Source organism: Nicotiana sylvestris, chromosome 4 (genome assembly GCF_000393655.2).
Source record: "Nicotiana sylvestris chromosome 4, ASM39365v2, whole genome shotgun sequence".
Classification (NCBI taxonomy): domain Eukaryota; kingdom Viridiplantae; phylum Streptophyta; class Magnoliopsida; order Solanales; family Solanaceae; genus Nicotiana; species Nicotiana sylvestris.
The window spans coordinates 27649531-27669397 of NC_091060.1; the positions used below are offsets into that span (position 1 = coordinate 27649531).

Below are 19867 nucleotides of genomic sequence, written 5' to 3' on the forward strand. Positions count from 1 at the left end.
CATCGAGGACATGACCCGTGATAGGTAGACGTGGATGGCGAGGATCAAGGTAGAAGGCTACTAGGCAGTGCACGGTACCCCCTTTCCTTTCACTAGTGGTTGCGTATTTTAGTATTTTCCATATGCTTAAAATTCAATTACTCCCTGGTATCGCATGTGTTTTAGTTGCTCTACTTCCTAGCTGTAGTTAATGCTTTCCTGACTTTTACACTACTATATACTGTTGTGATTTGCGTGCTTGCTTGGAGCTAAGGGTCTACCGAAAACAGCCTCTCTACTTGCATAATGTAGGAGTAAGGCTACGTACATAATACCCTCCTAAGATCCCCTATTTGTGGGATACACTAGTTTATTGTTTTAGCTTTATATTTCTAAATTTGCCTTTATTAACATATTCCAAGGTGTCAATTGCACCCTCCCAAGACCCCTATTTGTGGGATACACTAGTTTATTGTTTTAGCTTTATATTTCTAAATTTGCCTTTATTGACATATTCCAAGGTGTCAAGTGCAAATTTTAGTTAAGGGTAATTTAGTCAAAATATTTATTTATTTTAGAAGTAAGTATTTCTTTAAGAGTTGCCATAGGCTGAAACGCCAAAGCCACTCAGACCTTATTTGTTTGCACTTAATGGAGGTCTGAATCTTAATCATTCAGATTTCAGACATTAAGTGCATTTGTTTTTAAAGTTTGAATCTTAATTATTCAGATCTTAATCATTAAGTGTGTATGCGCGTGTTTTTTTTTACTTCAGAACCACTTAATGGGTCTGAATAGGTTTTTATAATGATTAAAATCTATAACATACACTTAATTTCATTAAGATGCTATCGCATATTCATTATTAACTGCCGCTACTGCCTATCATTCTCAACTACCACCATGCCGCCACCACCACCACCCCTACCACCACCATCACCACCTCTACCACCACCACGCCACCATCATCCTCAATCATAGCTGCCACCATTATCGACCATCACCACCCACTATCCCCACCACTCCGACCACCATCATTCTCACCAACAATTAACACTCATCCACCTCAACTACCATAACTGACCACCCCATCAACAACCACAACCGACACTGCCCATCATTATAACTTACCACTACCCACTCACCACCTTCCTCAGTCACAACTACTACCACCACCCGCCATTATTAACTATCACCGACCACACCATCATCCTCAATCATAATCGACACCACTACCAATCACTACTAGCTACTAGTATGAACCACCATCATCAACCAAAACTACCACCAATCACCGCCTCTAGTCGGCATCCACCCATTAGCCATCACCTCCAACAACTATCATATTTTAAAAAACTATATATTTTATTGATCGAATATTAGATTAGTTATTTTATTTGAATTTTATGCTTATTAATTTTTAAATAAAGATAAATTTTATACATTCAGATATTAAAAATCAAACAGTGTTAATTATTTCTATTCAGATCTTAATACACATCTTAATCTTAATACACATCTTAATCTTAATACATATCTTGATATTCGAACGTGTATTCAAATTCACACGTCATAATCTTAAAAAAAATAAAAATATATGAGGCCTTGTTACGAATACGAGGAAATATATCTTATCAATTGTCTAACGTAAAAAGGAAAAGCCTCTCTCTTTTCCTAGAAAGACTTTAGGAAGTTCCTATAGACTATTACTATTTGCACGAAATCTTCCGTTTATAAATCCCACACTCCCCCTCACCCCACTCCGCTGCTTTTTTTCTGCTAACTTAAAAGGGGCCATGGATCGGCAAACAGGAAGGCATGACTCGGCGGCGACTCAGTCGGATGCAACGGTTGTGGTATCGGTGCATGACGGTGACACCATTAACAATTGTCATGACCAAAAGGTTCAGTGGTTCACCACATTCCACGCGCTCTCTATATTCTATTATTTTATTTTTATTTATGGGACAATGTGCTTTGTTTTGTTGCAGTCCCTTTTTGTTTGTTTTTGTTACGTAAAATCTTGTGTCTTTTTTTTTTTTGTATTGGATTCTTTGATTCTACTACAATTTTTTTTGTGTGCATTCAAATTCTTAGCTGACTTGAAGGAAAAACTGATTATATGAACACTTTTATTAGGTCTGGTGTTTGCCATGAATTGGTGTAGTCCTTTTAATCTGGTTAGAGACTTCTATGTCACTGTTGGGATAAGTGTAAGGATAGCATGTGGTCTAGAGAACTCATAATTTGCCTTATATGTTTTAAGTTTTATGCGCTAATATTTATACAATCAGGTCACTTATAAGGTTTACCTAGTAAAAATGGCAAACAACTTATTATCACTAGTTAAAATTCACTGAGACTGTAAAATATTCAGTGCATATAACTTAAACAAATTAGTGAATAAGGTACTCAATGGAATGGTCTAGTGGTTGATGAAGCCGAAATGAAGAAGATACCAAGATTCGAACCCCAGTAGGGGCAAAAACATTGAGTGGTTTTCTTTCAATCTGCCTAAGTCTAGGTGAGTAGAGTTACTTGATAGCTGTAGTACAAATGGGAGGACACAAGTATAGGTGAAATAGTCGAGGTGCAAGCAAACTGGCCAGAAGCACCATTAGAAAAGATTAATTAATAAGATTCATATAACCAAGCACATGTAAATACCTTCCATATTTTTTGATTTACCTTTCTTGGCCTTTTGGCTGAGGTGAGTGTAAAGCTTCTTTTTTAGTGACAGAATATAGCAGGAAATTCCATATTTCAGTTGGCTTGCAAAAGCAAGCATTTTGACACCCCCAGTCAATTGAGAAATGGAAAAACGTTGTTTTTTTGAATTGGCTACATGATTAGAATTTTGAAATATAATAGTCAATTGTGACATCATTTATAGCTATAAAGCGGGGATCTCCCCAGGGACCAGGGTATAAGCTTATTCTTGCTAAGGTCGTGCTATGAAAGATGTCTTTGAACAATCTTTCACGATGTTTATTGGTCGTAGGGGAAATTTCTCATTCTGCTTTCATTAATTGAGGTTGAACTGCAGCACCCTGAATTAGGCTGCTTGGAAGGGTGTATAACTATGAACATTTCATACTGAGATTCTATGCAACTTTATAAAGCTATTATCTTCAAATGATGGAAAGTTTGAATAAAATGTGATGGTATTGAAAAATTTACAGAAATATTATCTTTAAACGTAACATACATTTAAAAAGAGGTATATCTCTGATGATGGAGCTAACCTACCGAGCTTCACCCAATGGTAATATTATTTTATAGAGTGGAGACACTTATTTTATTGGTGAGAGTTGCTGCGGGTTGTATCTCCTTAACTGATGCCTATTATCACTTATCTGATATCTCTCGCAAATTTGACTTCACTCCTTTTGGATGCATTGATTTCAAATCCATGTATACACTAATTTGCATGAATCTTAATGTCCAAGGAATTTTATAATAATTTTCAATATGCCTCGAGTTCTCTCCACCTGGATATTATTCATAACATTTGCTACCCTTTTACATGAATAAGAAAAGGTGGCTTTTCAAACCTCATATTTGAAATCAAATAATCGATCAATTCAAGCAGAGTCTTGAAAAATCCAATTACCTTGAACTCCTTTGATTTCTAGTTTACTAGTTTTGGGAATTTGTCATTACTCTACCACAATTTTACATTCAAAGTTAAGTTGTCTCTTCTAGCATCTATTTTACAGTTGTTTTTGGCTCATTTTCTTTCGCGGAAACTGTATTGGTTTAGGACACTGGGCGATGGGGGAACCTGGTCCTTGCATACAAGACCCTAGGAGTTGTTTTTGGGGGTCTTGTCACATCTCCACTTTATGTATATCCATCAATGCCTTTAAAGTCTCCAACTGAGGATGATTATTTGGGGATCTACAGCATAATGTTTTGGACGCTCAGTCTAATTGGTGTTGTCAAATACGCTACCATAGCTCTCAGAGCTGATGATCAGGGCGAAGGTATTGCCAATCTCTATCTCTCTTTGTACTTTTGCTACTTACGATTGAGGTACTTCGAGGATTAAGAAACTGTTCCTATGAATTCATACCAAAAATTACTAATCTTTTGAGAATGTTGGAGGTGTTAGTGAAGGATGTATATTAAAAAATTTATTGCACTAGTGCTATTTGAATTTTAAGGTAAATGTAAATGAGATCATTCGTATTCTTTTCCTTTTCATTCTGTTTTTGGTTCTCTTTTTCAGAATGTTTCCGATCTTTGTTATCCTACACATTTTAGATATAAGAGATCTTGTTTGGCTGAATAATAGGACTTTATCCCGCAGGGTTTGCTCAATTGGCAAAGGTTGAGGGACTTGTGTCTTAGGTCACAGGTTCGAGACCTATGCCAACCAACTAACTCTGCTTGGGTAGAGGGGCTGACCCATCATCCCTGAGGTTCGAAGGCTGCGATTAGCCCAAAGGGTCAGCTCCAAACAGATTTTTCTGTCATGAAAAAAGAAAAATAGTTGGACTCTTTATCTTATATATTGAACAGTTAATAGCATTGAGTCCCTTCTTAGTCCTCTTTATTTTTCGGTTGAAATTCCTTTTGAAAGTCACTACAGTGTTTCTTCATTTATTCTAGAAATTTCAGTTCTTGAACATGGTCTTTTGCAGGTGGAACATTTGCTCTTTATTCGTTACTCTGCAGGAATATAAATATTGGGATTCTTTCTTCAAAGAGTGCCAGTTTGAGTTCTAGCCATTCCTATGTTAACCAATCAAAAAAGCCAAGTAAGCTGGGTAAATTTTGTGAGAGGAGTTTGATTGCCAGAAGGGTACTGCTTTTCATTGCAATGTTGGGTATGTGTATGCTAATCGGTGATGGCATACTTACACCTGCCATCTCAGGTATATTAGATTGTGTTGTGCCGTCTAGTTTGCTTTCAGCATCTTTTTGAGTTCTCATCAGTTTTCCTCTTTCAGTTTCAGTTTCATTAATTGTCCCTTCTTTCTGTTAGTGTTGTCTGCAATGGATGGCTTAAGAGCACGTTTTCCCTCAGTCGGTAAATGTAAGTATGCAGAATGTAGTATGCTACAAATTATTCATTGTACGAAGAGGCATTTAAGATTTTGAGAATAATTGGGAAGTGGTAGAGGAACAAATTTTGATACTTGTAGTTTCTTGGATTTTTAAGGTATTGTGATTGTTATTAAAGACGACCTTTCACATATTTACATATTGATGTTACTTGAATCCTGATTCTGGTAACTATTTGAAATAACCTGAATCCTCATTCTAGTAGTTATTTGAAGTAATTAAGTGATGATAGAACACTTTAAGGTCAATAAGTCAGATTAACAAAAAGGAGATGCAGACCAGTTGCTGAAAGTTGGAAGTCTTTTTAAACACTAGATCGAACGCGAACCATGTCTGGTGGCCCTATTAATCTAAACATCTCTCTCTCTCTCTCTCTCTCTCTCTCTCTCTCTCTTGATATTCACAATTTCTCTGTTTGCTACTTGCAGCGTTGGTTGAAGCTCTTTCAGCAATCGTTCTCATTGTTCTATTCCTCATGCAGAAGTTTGGTACTTCACGAGTGAGTTTCCTGTTCTCTCCTATCATGGGTGCATGGACTCTTACCACTCCTCTCGTTGGGATATACAGTATCCTTAAGCATTATCCTAGCATATTCAAGGCAATATCACCCCATTACATAGTCCACTTCTTCTTAAGAAATGGAAAGCAAGGATGGATATATCTTGGTGGTACTGTCCTCTGCATTACTGGTAAGCCTCATAATTGATGTGGTCTGCATATAAATCCATTTCCTCATGTTTGGTCTGGTTGTTTGGATTTACATGCTTCATCTAGTATGGGCCTTGAAGTATTAGTTTCTTATGATAGGAGTAACTGTGAAAATTGGTTTTTTTTTTTTTTTTTTTTTTTTTTTTTGCTTTAATGATAACTGGATTATGTGCTAACACTGCTAAGTGTGACGTATGACATAAGTAGAGATGAGGCTTGATCCTATCATGCGGTAGCTCCATTTTGACCCAGAGGTCACCATTTGGGTCTTCAAATATCTGTAATTTTTAAACTACATGTCTTGCCTTGTCACATTATTCACCGTTCGTTTCTAGGTTTATCTTTGGAAAAAAGTCATAGATGCTGGTCTTCTTGTTTCCATCTTCTTGGGAAGGTTATAGAGGTGTTTGAATGTAAGCAAGTATATTAGTAAATATCCTCTGTTTAACAGTACAATATTTCATATTTTTCAGGCTCTGAAGCAATGTTTGCTGACCTTGGTCATTTCAACAGGAGTTCAATTCGGGTAAAATTGTTGCTACATCTTGGAATTTCTCTTAGTCTCTTCTTCTTGCTTGATTGCTTTTTATGATTTACGGAACCTCATTTTCTGGCAGATAGCGTTTCTCTTTACTATATATCCATCACTAGTGCTGACATATGCGGGCCAGACAGCATATCTGATCAGAAATCCCAATGACCATTTTGATGGATTTTACAAGTTTATACCATCTGCTGTGTACTGGCCAATTTTTGTTATAGCTACATTAGCTGCAATAGTTGCAAGTCAGTCACTGATTTCAGCCACCTTTTCTGTTATTAAGCAATCAGTTGTGTTGGATTATTTTCCTCGGGTGAAGGTAGTTCACACATCCTCCAGCAAAGAAGGTGAGGTTTACTCACCAGAAGTTAACTACATCCTCATGATTCTCTGTGTTGCAGTCATACTAATTTTTGGAGATGGACAAGACATCGGAAATGCCTTTGGTAAGATTCTCTAAATCCTACTTTTAATATTTCATTCTTGGTGATTATCTTACCTGAATTGATTCCTTTATGGACTCTTCTTCGTGGGAGGTTGGTTGTTACTGTGGCCTGACGTTGACTACTGGCAGTTTCTTCACCTAATTCACTGCTACTTGGTGTTGACTTGTTTATTTTAAGGAGGGACTGGTGTGATGAACTGAGGCTAAACAAACTGTGAACCTGAATTTTCTCATACTATTTGGTTCATTATTTTCAGAAAATTTCTTGTTTAGCATTGTCCAAATAGACATTTCATGAATGAATAGTAATGATAAAGTTCATATATGTAGTGCGAATCAAGTTCAACTTAATTTTCTTATCTTGTTTAGCACTGTTCAAATAAAATTACGTATATGTATTTTATGTTTATTAAGGAAAAAATTGCATTTTTTCTTCAGTTTGAGTGGAGATCTTTTGTCTGATTGGTGTTACTTCACATCCAGCATACAGATACACACCCCTCCATGTGAAATATTCATTTTCATTAGGAGCTTTTTTGATAGTAGTCATGACGAGTGTGCTGCCGAAGACATTAGCAAACCGGGCTTTTCCCCTGATATCATCTACATGTGATATGCATACCCGTAACATGCTTCTATGTTGGCCAATGTGTGCATGTAACAGCAGTGATTAGTGGGAATGCATTTTCTTCTGACTGACAAATAAACTGCAATATGGAGTCATTGTGCTAAAGGAGATCACATGATTTATTGTCCTTGCAACTGTTAAACTCTTTTCTATCGTCAGTGTAGTAAATATTGCTTTAACTACTTAAAATTGATTCTCTAACAGGTGTCGTTGTTAGCATGGTTATGCTTATAACCACTATATTGCTGTCATTGGTTATGATCATTATTTGGAGAACTCCACTTGCTTTGGTGGCGCTCTACTTCATTGTGTTTTTTGTGATGGAAAGTGTATATGTTAGTGCAATCTTCACAAAAATTCCAGAAGGTGGTTGGATTCCTTTTGCCATCTCTCTCATCCTTGCTTTCATTATGTTTGGCTGGTTCTATGGTAGGCAGAGAAAACTCGAGTATGAATTAACACACAAAATAGACTCGGAGAGATTAAGGACAATGCTAATGGATCCAGGTCTTCAGAGAGTTCCCGGACTCTGCTTCTTCTATACAAATATCCAAGATGGTTTAACACCAATTTTAGGTCATTACATAAAGAACATGAGATCTCTTCACAAAGTTACTGTATGTACAACTCTTAGGTACTTGCTGGTTCCCAAAGTAGCAGCAGGTGAAAGGATAGTTGTGAGCAAGTTAGGTCTCAAAGGGGTTTATAGATGTGTGATTCGGTATGGTTATGCGGATAAGCTTAGTCTTGAAGGGGATGATTTAGTTAATCAAGTTGTTGAAAGTTTACGGGCTCATCTGCTTCAGCGCTCCAACCATAATTCGACGGAGGAAGAAGACGAAATTTCCGAGTTGGAAGAGGCAAAGCTTGCTGGGGTGGTCCATATTCGTGGAAAGACGAGGTTTTATATTGGTAAGCATTGTGGCTGGTTTGATAGAACAATGCTTGTTTTCTATGAAGTTTTGCACAGCAATTGCAGATCTGCACTTCCTGCTTTGGGTGTGCCATTACCTCAACGTATCGAGGTTGGTATGCTTTATGAGGCTTGACTACAAGGCACTGAAAAAGTTCCAAGAAGGTTGATCACAAACCATAGCAGGTAAGATCAATATTGGTCTAATCTAGTTTCAATACATATATGTTTTCATTTTTCAAAAGTTATAAGATGTATATTTTAGTGGGGTAGGGAATCCGCATGTGTGAATGAGGCATGTTGTAGTTGATATATATATACTGATGTAGTAGCGTAGAAAGCAATTGACAAAAGCTATGGAGGAAGAGAAGTTCAATAGAGAAGCTGAAAGTATTGTTTAGTGTGAAACTCGGTGGACATTTTTTCTTATTTTTGGTTTGGGGCTTGACTGAATCAAGATTGCGGGAACGGCTCATATTAGGGGGTAAAGCGCTCCTTAACAAAAGTGATTTGAGTTCGAGAACTTTGGTATAGGATGAAGGAATGGTTACTACTCCACCACACCCCTTGTTGGTAATTTGGTGGACATTTCTCTATACTCTATAGAAGCAGGAAACAAATATTATACTCTGTATTTTTTTTTTAAAACTTGAACTGAACCTCCATCATTGAGTTGAGACTACAGCAATTTGTTCTGTTCCACCCAAAATTACAAAACAGGGTGAGATTTGCTCAAAATATTTTTCTCTGTTAAAATGAAAGAGTAATGCAATCCATGGTTTTGATCAAGGACTATCTTTAAAAAATTCTGGAAGCTGATAGTTGATCTGAACTCGAAAAAATTGTTCGCACCAAAAATTTATGTTACTTTATCACTTCCTAACATGTACAAAAATATCTCTTTTCTGACTATTCCTTGACATATTATCAGTATGTGAAACGGTATGGTCAGTATAAACATTCTAACACAATTGATCATTGTCTGAAAGCCTGAAACAGCTTGGTCAGTAGCAGTACCACACTCATAAGCTACCAGCTATAGTATTGCTTGATACTTTGTGTATGTGTCCGGTATTTTTATATAGTGAGAAATTGACTACAGGACAGTCATTAGGAAGTACCATTAGTCGTGGAAATGTTGCATCATCTGTAGAATCTGACATTACAGCTTCTAGAATCATTGATCATTCAACAACTTTCTTTTAAATTGTTGGATCCCCGGTTTTGGATTTTCATTTCTTTTATGTCAAAAAGTGTTGGATCAAAAGTCTCGTCTTTGTACCCGTCCGTTGATTTTTAGCGCAAGTACATAATGCATTAACAATAATGGGGGAGGTGGTTTTAGTTAGTTAAGTATAAATTGTGGTTTGAGTCCTCTCAGGGAAGAGACGCATTTTTTTGGAGGGAGGGGGGGGGGGGGGAAGGATAGTGGATAGGGCTTATCTTAATTTCTTCTAAGATTACGTTACTCACAGAAAATCATTTACAGGAATTGATGAAAAAGAGGCTTGAATTACAGGAATCTGATACCTCGCTTTCTTGATATTAGAAGTTCGTTATGTAGGAAGAAATATATATGCTTATTGGCACATGGTATAAACATCTCCCTTTAGTCTTGAACTCCTGGACCTAGTGGCGGATCCAAGAATATATACTAGAGGATTCAAGAAAAAATACGAAGATATGTCACACCGAGGATTTGAACCGATGACCTAAAACATAGTTGAACTACCTTCCACCTGCTAAGCAGTTGGGATAACATTGTGCTTAGCAAGTTGATTGCTTGTAGTAGCTATTTTATATCTGGTAACCTAAAAATATTTATACGCATAAATGCGACTCAACTCTTGACTTTCTCAAGAGATTAGGCAAAGAACCAAACACATCGAATACGTTGTGTTTAATGGTCTCAACGGTTAAATTTTTATGCACTGAATGTGTAAAGAAATTTTACTTTATTATATTACCTAAAAGATAACTATATTTAATCATTCATAATAGTTAGGTAAGATAAATAATTAACCTGAATAATATGGTAGGTTACCTATCACAATATATTAAAATATACAGTGATAGTGTAATCCTGAATTATAACGGCACACATACTATACTTAAACACAGGAAAGCATAGTCAAGTGTGATGTACCCAGTGGAATAATAGAAGTGCGCGCAACGACACTACTGTCATAGAAGAAAGTGTGAAACATACAATGCATATAGAAACCTTATTCATTTGGAACTATCAGATAAAACAAAATAGATATTACAGTACATCATCAGTAGTCGTTTACAAAATACTAATTCACAAATGGGTGAGACTTGCATTAAATATGGATTATTCCTAAAACATAAATTTAACAACAGATAAGGACATAAAAGTTTCAAAATACATATAAACTAATACAAGGTTCCGCATTTGGAAATGGTCCCTCAAAATAAGCTTTATTTCCCTGCATATATGCAAGATAAAAAGTAGAAGTCATCATCTTAATTTCAAGGAGGTATCAACAAAGAAGTAATAATTAATGTGAAGAATCGAAGAATTTTTTTAGAGAGATGTCAATCTTACTGCGACTGTTATGGATGTAGACCTTGAGGGAATTATTTCCCATGTCTTCTTGTTCTTGTTCAATATTTCTTGCAGAATCCTCAGCTAGACTGCTGCAATTGTGAAACTCAATTGACTCCAACGTACAAAATTCCCCAAAATTTGTTGGAATTTCTTTCAGGTAGTTGCAATTCTTCAGAACAAGGCGTCTTAGATTTGGGAAGCTATCACTGCTAGCTTCCCAACGCTCAAGATGTATGCCTTTAAATAACAACTTCAAGCTTTGGAACTTGTCTTCATCGCTCAATCTCCATACTTGATCACCAGTGACTACAGCAACTTTAAGTTTGAGCTCTTCCAGATTTGGCAACATGACAAGAATTGATATATCGTCCCAATGAAACCAAAAGCAGTGAGTTAAAGTCAACCTCTTAAGCGATGTTGGGAAAACGAAACTCTTGATGGAGTAGCAAACAAGTCCATTGGCACACTTTAATTCTTCGAGTTTTGTCAAGCTAGACATATCAATGAGGCGATTGGCTGAAGTTTTTACGCGAATAATCAATTCTTTAGATTGGGAGTCGCAGAAAAGACTTCATTTGTACAACAGGAAGAAAAAGAGTTCAGAAAGTTCCTCTAGATTTGGCATCCCTATCATAAGTTGCTTGTTTATAATGCTTTCTCTTCTAGGATGGTAAATAAATGGGGCCTCCGAGATGTATATGCCTCAAGTTCTTCATCATCCATACATTCCCCGGTAAAGTTGTTTTACAATATATGCCCCTATGAGTAATTAGAGTTTGCAAATTTTGAAGCTCTGAGATTGATGCAGGAATATTGCCATAATATCGAACTTGGAGATATCTCAAATGAAATAACTTTGTGATCACCAGCAGAAAATTAGGTGAGTAGAAGCCTACATCTTATGGAATATGGCCAATACCCCAAGAAGGTTGAAACGGGAGAAAAAATCATGTATTACATGACGATGACGATGTTAGATAGGCAATATCCAGAGAATCTTAATAGGGGTTTCATAATTTCGAGCCAATCGTGAAAATAAGTAGACAAATGTGGAAACAGTAATAGCCTACAACACTTATCAACTGAATAATATTGGGTTTGAAAATTGAAGCGTCGAACATTATGCTTTTGTGTTGGAGGAGTATGGTAAGTTCTTTCAACATGCATAAACTTTGTCGTTTTAGCTTCTATCAAACAGAATTCACGTAGTAGATCGCGTATTACACATGTTTTTATCTCACCATTGAATCTCCTTTTTCTAGCCATTATCAAGTTCCTTTTGATAAGATCCTCCAAATAATCTTCTGCCACTTCCTCCAAGCTTTTACGACTTCTAGACATCCTTATTAAACCTGTTGAAGTTTGGCAAAATGCCAAAGTCCCACATTGGTTGGGAGTTAAGTTTGGAGGGGATTTTTCCCCTATAAAAGAAGGCCTAATGTTTAGGATTGAGACACACCTCTCATTTGCCTTCTCATCTGTTTAAGGCATTTGTATCTTCTCTCTTTAGTATTATTTCACTTGTATTTTTGGAGTGGAATAAAATATTGGTTGTGTCCGAGGAGTAGGCAAAATTAGCCGAACCTCGTAAATTCTGGTGTTTCCTTTATTGTTGTTTTATTGTCTTATTTATTATTTGGTGGCTGTCATAATTTTTGGTATAGTAGTTGTGACTTATTCACACTATATACATTTGGCTTCCGCAACAATTGGTATCAGAGCCAAGGTACTGTCTAAGTATGCTCTGTGGTTGCAGCATAGTCTGATCTTCCACATCAGAAAAGATTTATCTTGGTAACTGAGTCAAGGTTCTGTCTGAGTATGCTCTGTAGTTGCAGCTTAGTCTGATCTTCTACATCAGAAAGGAAATAATCTTGATTTGTGTCGTCAGCTATTAAATAATATTTGTGTCAAATATGGGAGACAATAAACAAGAAGAATCTACATCAAGTGTCAACAATACGTCATCATTGGCATCTTCGCTTATGACAAGAATTGTGTCAAATGCGAAATTTGCGGTAGAAATTTTTGACGGGTCCGGACATTTTGGGATGTGGCAAGGCGAGGTTCTAGATGTCCTTTTTCAACAAGGGCTAGATCTGGCCATTGAAGAAAAGAAACCAGATGTTATTGGAGAAGAAGATTGGAGAATTATCAACCGTGTTGCTTGCGGTACCATTCGATCCTACCTTGCTAGAGAGCAGAAATATCCATACACAAAGGAAACTTCTGCAAGTAAATTATGGAAAGCACTGGAGGATAAATTTTTGAAGAAAAACAGTCAAAATAAATTGTACATGAAGAAGAGACTGTTTCACTTCACCTATGTTCCTGGTACCACGATGAATGAACATATCACCAGTTTCAATAAGTTGGTCACAGATTTGCAAAATATGGATACAACTTATGATGATGGTGACTTGGCCTTAATGTTGTTGGCGTCACTTCCTGATGAGTACGAGCACCTTGAAACTACTCTACTCCATGGAAATGACGAAATTTCTCTCAGAGAAGTTTGTTCAGCTTTGTACAGCTATGAACAAAGAAAGCGAGAAAAACAGAAGGGCGGAGAAGGAGAAGCACTGTTTGTGAGGGGTCGTCCTCAAAATCAAACGAGGACAAAGAAGGGAAGATCCAAGTCAAGATCCAGACCCAGCAAAGATGAATGTGCCTTTTGTCGAGAAAAAGGGCACTGGAAGAAAGACTGTCCGAAGTTGAAGAATAAGGCCAAACATAACAATGGAAAGGCTATTATGGATTCAAATGTAGCTGATTGTGATGATTCAGACTTCTCATTAGTTACAACAGAGTCATCAACATCATCAGACATATGGTTGATGGACTCGGCTTGTAGCTATCATATGTGTCCCAACAGGGACTGGTTCGTGGAATTTCAAGAAGGAGAATATGGAGTCATCCACACAGCGGATAACAGCCCTCTTACCTCATATGGCATTGGTTCAATACGATTAAGGAACCATGATGGAATGATCAGAACATTGATAGATGTTCGATATGTACCGGATTTGAAGAAGAATCTCATCTCTGTGGGAGCCCTAGAATCAAAAGGGTTCAAAATCATTGCAGAAAATGGAGTGATGAGAGTATGCTCCGGTGCACTAGTGGTAATGAAGGCTAATCGGAAGAATAATAATATGTACCGCTATCGTGGCAGTACAGTTATTGGGACAGCGACAGTAACATCCAGTGACGACAAAGAGGCAGAAGCAACCAAGCTATGGCACATGCGCTTGGGACATGCTGGAGGAAAATCCTTGAAAACTCTATCAGATCAAGGATTGTTAAAAGGAGTAAAGGCTTGCAACTTGGAGTTTTGTGAGCATTGTGTTAAAGGGAAACAGACAAGGGTTAAATTTGGTACAGCGATCCATAATACTAAAGGCATTTTGGATTATGTACACTCTGATGTTTGGGGTCCTTCCAAAACACCTTCATTGGGTGGGAAGCACTATTTTGTAACCTTTGTTGATGATTTTTCCCGAAGAGTATGGGTGTATACAATGAAGAGCAAAGATGAAGTGTTGGGAATTTTTCTCAAATGGAAGATGATGGTGGAGAATCAGACAGGCAGGAGAATCAAGTGTATTCGCACAGACAATGGAGGTGAATACAAAAATGATCATTTCAATAAGGTCTGTGAAAATGATGGCATCATCCGACACTTCACTGTTAGACATACACCACAACAGAATGGAGTGGCAGAACGTATGAACCGGACCTTGCTGGAGAAGGTACGGTGTATGTTGTCCAATGCTGGCTTGGGCAAAGAATTTTGGGCTGAGGCAATTACATATGCATGCCACCTCATTAATCGTCTACCATCTGCTGCTATTGATGGCAAAACACCATTTGAAAAATGGTACGGAAAACCTGCTGTAGATTATAACTCTTTGCACGTGTTTGGCTCAACTGCATATTATCATGTGACGGAGTCAAAATTGGATCCAAGGGCAAAGAAGGCTATTTTTATGGGAATTACTTCTGGAGTCAAAGGATATCGCTTATGGTGTCCTATGACAAAGAAAGTAATGTTCAGCAGAGATGTTACCTTTGATGAATTTGCTATGGTAAATAAGGTAACAGAAGATACCAAACAAAATGAAGGTGCTTCTAAGCAGGTGGAGTTTGAGGGAAAATTTATTTTTCCTACACAAGAAGCAGAGGAGGAAACAAATGAAGATTACCCTCTGGAAGGAGAGCCAGTAGAGGAGATTCCAACTCAGGAATCTCAACAACAACTTGAATCAATAGCAACCAGCAGGCCAAAAAGAACAATAACGAAACCTGTTCGTCTCATAGAGACGGTTGCTTGTGCAACCTCAATTGTAGCTGATGATGTTCCTACTACTTACAAAGACGCTGTCCAAAGTTCAGAAGAAGATAAGTGGAGGATTGCCATGAATGATGAAATACAGTCCCTTCATCAGAATCATACATGGAGATTGGCCAATCTCCCGAAGGGAAAGAAAGCAATTGGGTGCAAATGGGTATTTGCAAAGAAAGAAGGATTTCCTAACCAATTAGATGTTCGCTACAAAGCAAGATTGGTGGCCAAAGGATATGCTCAAAAGGAGGGAATTGATTACAATGAAGTGTTTTCTCCAGTTGTAAAACATTCCTCCATTAGAATTATGTTGGCTTTGGTAGCACAATTGGATTTGGAACTAGTTCAGATGGATGTAAAAACTGCGTTTTTACATGGAAACTTGGAGGAGGAAATCTACATGACTCAGCCAGAAGGATTCAAAGTTGCTGGAAAAGAAAATATGGTGTGCAAACTTGAAAAATCGTTGTACGGATTGAAACAATCTTCTAGACAATGGTACAAGCGATTTGACGAGTTTATGTTGCGGCAAGGGTACAAGAGAAGCAAATACGATCATTGTGTGTATTTGCACAAGCTTAAAGATGGTTCCTTTGTATATCTTCTCCTATATGTTGATGATATGTTGATAGCTTCCAAGAATTTGGAAGAAATTGATAAGTTGAAGATTCAACTGAAGAAGGAGTTCGAGATGAAGGATTTGGGTGAGGCAAAGAAAATTCTTGGCATGGAGATAATTAGAGATAGACGTTCAAAGAAACTCTGTTTATCTCAAAAGGAATATTTGAAGAGAGTACTTCAACGTTTTGGCATAGATGACAAGACTAAGCCAGTTAGTACTCCACTTGCTTCCCATTTTAAGCTAAGTACTACTATGTCGCCAATGGATGAAGCTGAACGAGAGTATATGTCAAAGGTACCATACGCAAATGTTGTTGGTAGCTTGATGTATGCAATGGTTTGCACAAGGCCTGACATTTCACAAGCTGTTGGAGTTATTAGCAGATATATGCACAATCCAGGGAAGGAGCATTGGCAAGCTGTGAAGTGGATTCTACGGTATATTCATAATACTGTAGATGTCGGGTTAGTTTTTGAGCAGGAAGACAATCAGTCTGTAGTTGGATATTGTGACTCAGATTTTGCGGGTGATATGGACAAACGAAGATCAACTACTGGTTATGTGTTTACTTTTGCAAAGGCACCAGTTAGTTGGAAGTCTACTTTGCAGTCAACAGTTGCTTTGTCTACAACAGAGGCAGAGTACATGGCTATTACAGATGCTGTGAAAGAGGCAATTTGGCTTCAAGGATTGCTAAAGGAGCTTGGTGTTGAACAAAAAGGTATCACAATTTTTTGTGATAGTCAAAGTGCTATTCAATTAGCGAAGAACCAAGTTTATCATGCAAGGACGAAGCACATTGATGTTCGGTATCATTTCGTACGAGAAATCATAGAAGAAGGTGGAGTCACGGTGAAGAAAATTCATACTACAGAGAATCCTGCTGATATGCTGACAAAGGTGGTGACTGCGGTCAAGTTTCAACATTGTTTGGATTTGATCAACATTGTTGAACACTGAAGATTGAAGATGAAGACACAACCAAAATTTGTTATTGAGAGAGAATTGAAAATGTGGAATTTTGCCAAGGTGGAGATTTGTTGAAGTTTGGCAAAATGCCAAAGTCCCACATTGGTTGGGAGTTAAGTTTGGAGGGGATTTTTCCCCTATAAAAGAAGGCCTAATGTTTAGGATTGAGACACACCTCTCATTTGCCTTCTCATCTGTTTAAGGCATTTGTATCTTCTCTCTTTAGTATTATTTCACTTGTATTTTTGGAGTGGAATAAAATATTGGTTGTGTCCGAGGAGTAGGCAAAATTAGCCGAACCTCGTAAATTCTGGTGTTTCCTTTATTGTTGTTTTATTGTCTTATTTATTATTTGGTGGCTGTCATAATTTTTGGTATAGTAGTTGTGACTTATTCACACTATATACATTTGGCTTCCGCAACAAAACCTTCCGCAATCCATAATTGGATCAGTCTTCGAGATGCAACCTGAAAATCTTCTGGAAATCTACCCATAAAAAGAAAGCAAGGTTTGAGGTGAATAGGCAAGTGGTGGTACGTAACTCAAACCGAGCACTCCTAAGCATTTATCTGGATGATTAGCAACGATTTCACCTAATGTTTTGGCAACATCCTTCCAACTTTCTAATGTTCTGGTCATTTTACAGAGATGTCCTCCAATCACTGAAATTGTTAAGGGTAGTCCTTGACATTTTTCTACTATTTTCTTTCCAATTTCTTCCAACTCAGGAGGATGATCATGTTTTTGTCCAAATACCTTATCACGAAGTAACTTCCAACCATTTTCTACATTCAAGAGGTTCATCTCATGAGGGCTACTAGTATTTGCATACATCGCTACCTTAGTTTCCCTAGTAGTCAATAAGATTCGGCTCCTATTGTGGCAATTAGGAAATATTCCTCTTATACTATCCCAAACATCGATACTCCAAATATCATCAACAACAACAAGGTATCTTCGACCCTTTAGGTTGTTCTGTACCAAGTCGGCTAACTCACTATCCTCCTTAAGATAATCATTTTCATTTATAATATTTGTTTGCTTTGAAATGCAATGTAACACTTCTAATAACACACTTCTACATCGAAATTCCTGAGATATTGTAACCCAAGCAAGAATGTCAAAATGATACCTGATTGGGAGATGATCATATATATAAGCTTTTGTAGCCAGTGTTGTTTTGCCGATACCACCCATACCGGATATTGTGACAATGTCCAAATCTGACGGTGGTCCTGTCAATCTTTTAACAATGATCTCCAAGTCATCATCGAGTCCCTGCACGATATCATTTTCCAAATTCGACAGAATTGGATTACTTGAAGAAGAAGTTCCAATCAAGGAATCCTCAGATAGTTCAAGAATTTGATCATTATCAACATCATGAGTACAACAACAACAACAACAACAACCCAGTATAATCCCACTTAGTGGAGTCTGGAGAGGGTAGTGTGTATGCAGACCTTACTCCTACCCTGCAGGCTGTTTCCAAATAGACCCCCGGCATCCTTCCCTCCAAGAACTTCCCACCTATCAACATCATGAGTACTTGTACTAAAATCAGAAACAATTTCCATAATTCTTTCTTTGTTGTATCCATTTTTTCAACATTTGGTAGCAAATCCTGGTGTTGTAAAATTCCAAATGTCCAGCTTAAGATGATTTGATAAATCTTCACCTCAACAGCATCTTCTGCATAACTAGCAGCAACTCTTATTTTTTCCTCCAAAGATTTGATTTTTTCAGGGTCAAACCTGCTCTTGCTAAGTTTAAGGACATTGAGAATATATTCAGCAGTAGCACGAAGAGATTCGAGCGTATTAGCAATTTGATCACGAAAGAGTTCTGGGTTTCGTTGCTCAAGACTTTGAAGAAGAGAAATTACAGCAGCACAAGCCATCAATTCAAGAATCAGATTGTGGAAATGATAGCAAGAAGAGAAAGACTTGGAATATATTTGCCAGGTTAATAGGGAGAGGAAGGAACAAAATAATTGGAGTAGAGAGGATTTAATAAAAGATATCAAGTACGCATTTTTTTTGTGGGATTAGAGAAAAGAAAATAAGGAGATATAGCACAAAAATTTTCACTTGAAAAACCCGTCACAACTAAGAAAAAGTAATAAACTGAAAATATCAAACTCATATAAATATGGATAGAGAAATTTAAAGGTAACACTCGAGTATCACAAAGTTTTCGAACACTTTTTGTAATATCCCAATATAAATATTTATATCCAGTAGGCGCAAAATTGCATATAATTTATATATTTTTTGTGTATAATATATAGAAATGTTTATATATACCAAAAAAATAAAAAATTATACTTTTTAGGCTATTATTTTATGAGCGGCTATACAGTGTCATTTTTAATTTTTAATCCCAGAACTTGTTGTATAAGACACTGCCATGTTTGTGTTTATCAATAAACTAGTCTTAGGATACGCGCATTGCATGTGTACCCCATATTAATGAAGACAAATATTTAATAAATATTATAAATAAATATGGTTGAGATATAAATTAAAATGAAAGGAAAAAAGTGTAAATTTCCAAAAAAAAAATAAAAAATTATGAATGTTGATGATATTGCATCCCTCATAGTATAAGTATTGCTTTTTCATGAAATCATAAACTCATATTTATGGGTTATCTTTGTTGCTTAACGGTAGTTGTGTGTGAAGGTTGCAACATAAATTTCTAATACTTTTTTGGTAAGAAGTTTATTTGTTTTTCCTTACTGCATTTTCTGAATGAATTATCGTTACGTTACCTCGTTCAATTAATGAACGATACATACAAGATACATTTTTTATTGATTTTGAAATTCTACTTTTTCTATCCTAATTTATGTGTCATATTTATTTTTCTAGTTGTCCCAAAAAAGAATGTCATACTTTCTTATTTAGAAATAATTTAACCTTAAACCTTTTAATTTACTATTAATAAGATGATATATATATATATATATATCATATTTCATAATTTCCTACAAAATAACATGAAAGGTAGTATAATTATGTTACATAACTCAAATAAATAAATAAAAATATACAAAATAAAATTAGAAGTAA

The 19867-nt window shown here is 36.6% G+C and overlaps 3 protein-coding genes across 4 annotated transcripts; 1 reads left to right on the plus strand and 2 right to left on the minus strand.

Moving 5' to 3' along the window:
• The first annotated feature begins 1641 nt into the window (after window positions 1-1641).
• LOC104214340 (probable potassium transporter 17) lies at window positions 1642-9073 on the plus strand. 2 transcript variants are annotated; one of them, XR_707887.2, is made up of 9 exons: window positions 1642-1883; window positions 3743-3965; window positions 4626-4859; window positions 4970-5020; window positions 5478-5738; window positions 6231-6283; window positions 6375-6744; window positions 7576-8470; window positions 8614-9073. XR_707887.2 is itself a non-coding variant. In XM_009763994.2 (8 exons), exons 1-8 carry the CDS (start codon window positions 1776-1778, stop codon window positions 8418-8420), a joined length of 2145 nt encoding a protein of 714 aa, XP_009762296.1. In that variant the 5' UTR covers window positions 1642-1775; the 3' UTR covers window positions 8421-9073. The 2 variants fall into 2 exon arrangements, 1 of the variants encoding a protein (XP_009762296.1); XM_009763994.2 differs by having other exon boundaries at window positions 7576-9073.
• A 1424-nt stretch (window positions 9074-10497) lies between these two features.
• On the minus strand, window positions 10498-12639 carry LOC104214339 (putative late blight resistance protein homolog R1A-3). Its single transcript, XM_009763993.2, has 2 exons — window positions 10854-12639; window positions 10498-10734 (listed from the first exon to the last, which is right to left on the minus strand). The coding sequence occupies exons 1-2, from the start codon at window positions 11353-11355 to the stop codon at window positions 10727-10729; spliced, it is 510 nt and encodes a 169-aa protein (XP_009762295.1). The 5' UTR covers window positions 11356-12639; the 3' UTR covers window positions 10498-10726.
• Window positions 12640-17279: 4640 nt separating this feature from the next.
• LOC104210512 (putative late blight resistance protein homolog R1A-10) lies at window positions 17280-18693 on the minus strand. The gene is made up of 2 exons (XM_070172657.1): window positions 18343-18693; window positions 17280-18230 (listed from the first exon to the last, which is right to left on the minus strand). The coding sequence occupies exons 1-2, from the start codon at window positions 18691-18693 to the stop codon at window positions 17280-17282; spliced, it is 1302 nt and encodes a 433-aa protein (XP_070028758.1).
• Window positions 18694-19867: the final 1174 nt, after the last annotated feature.

Bases quoted from the DNA above. Each gene is read 5' to 3' on its own strand.
- LOC104210512 (XM_070172657.1), bottom strand. From the start codon at position 18,693: ATGGCTTGTGCTGCTGTAATTTCTCTTCTTCAAAGTCTTGAGCAACGA. The intron at 18,231-18,342 runs GTACTCATGATG...TACCCTCTCCAG, and splicing joins TGTTTCTGATTTTAGTACAA to ACTCCACTAAGTGGGATTAT.
- LOC104214339 (XM_009763993.2), bottom strand. From the start codon at position 11,355: ATGTCTAGCTTGACAAAACTCGAAGAATTAAAGTGTGCCAATGGACTT.
- LOC104214340 (XM_009763994.2), top strand. From the start codon at position 1,776: ATGGATCGGCAAACAGGAAGGCATGACTCGGCGGCGACTCAGTCGGAT. The intron at 4,860-4,969 runs GTATATTAGATT...TCTTTCTGTTAG, and splicing joins ACTTACACCTGCCATCTCAG to TGTTGTCTGCAATGGATGGC. The intron at 5,739-6,230 runs GTAAGCCTCATA...CATATTTTTCAG, and splicing joins TACTGTCCTCTGCATTACTG to GCTCTGAAGCAATGTTTGCT.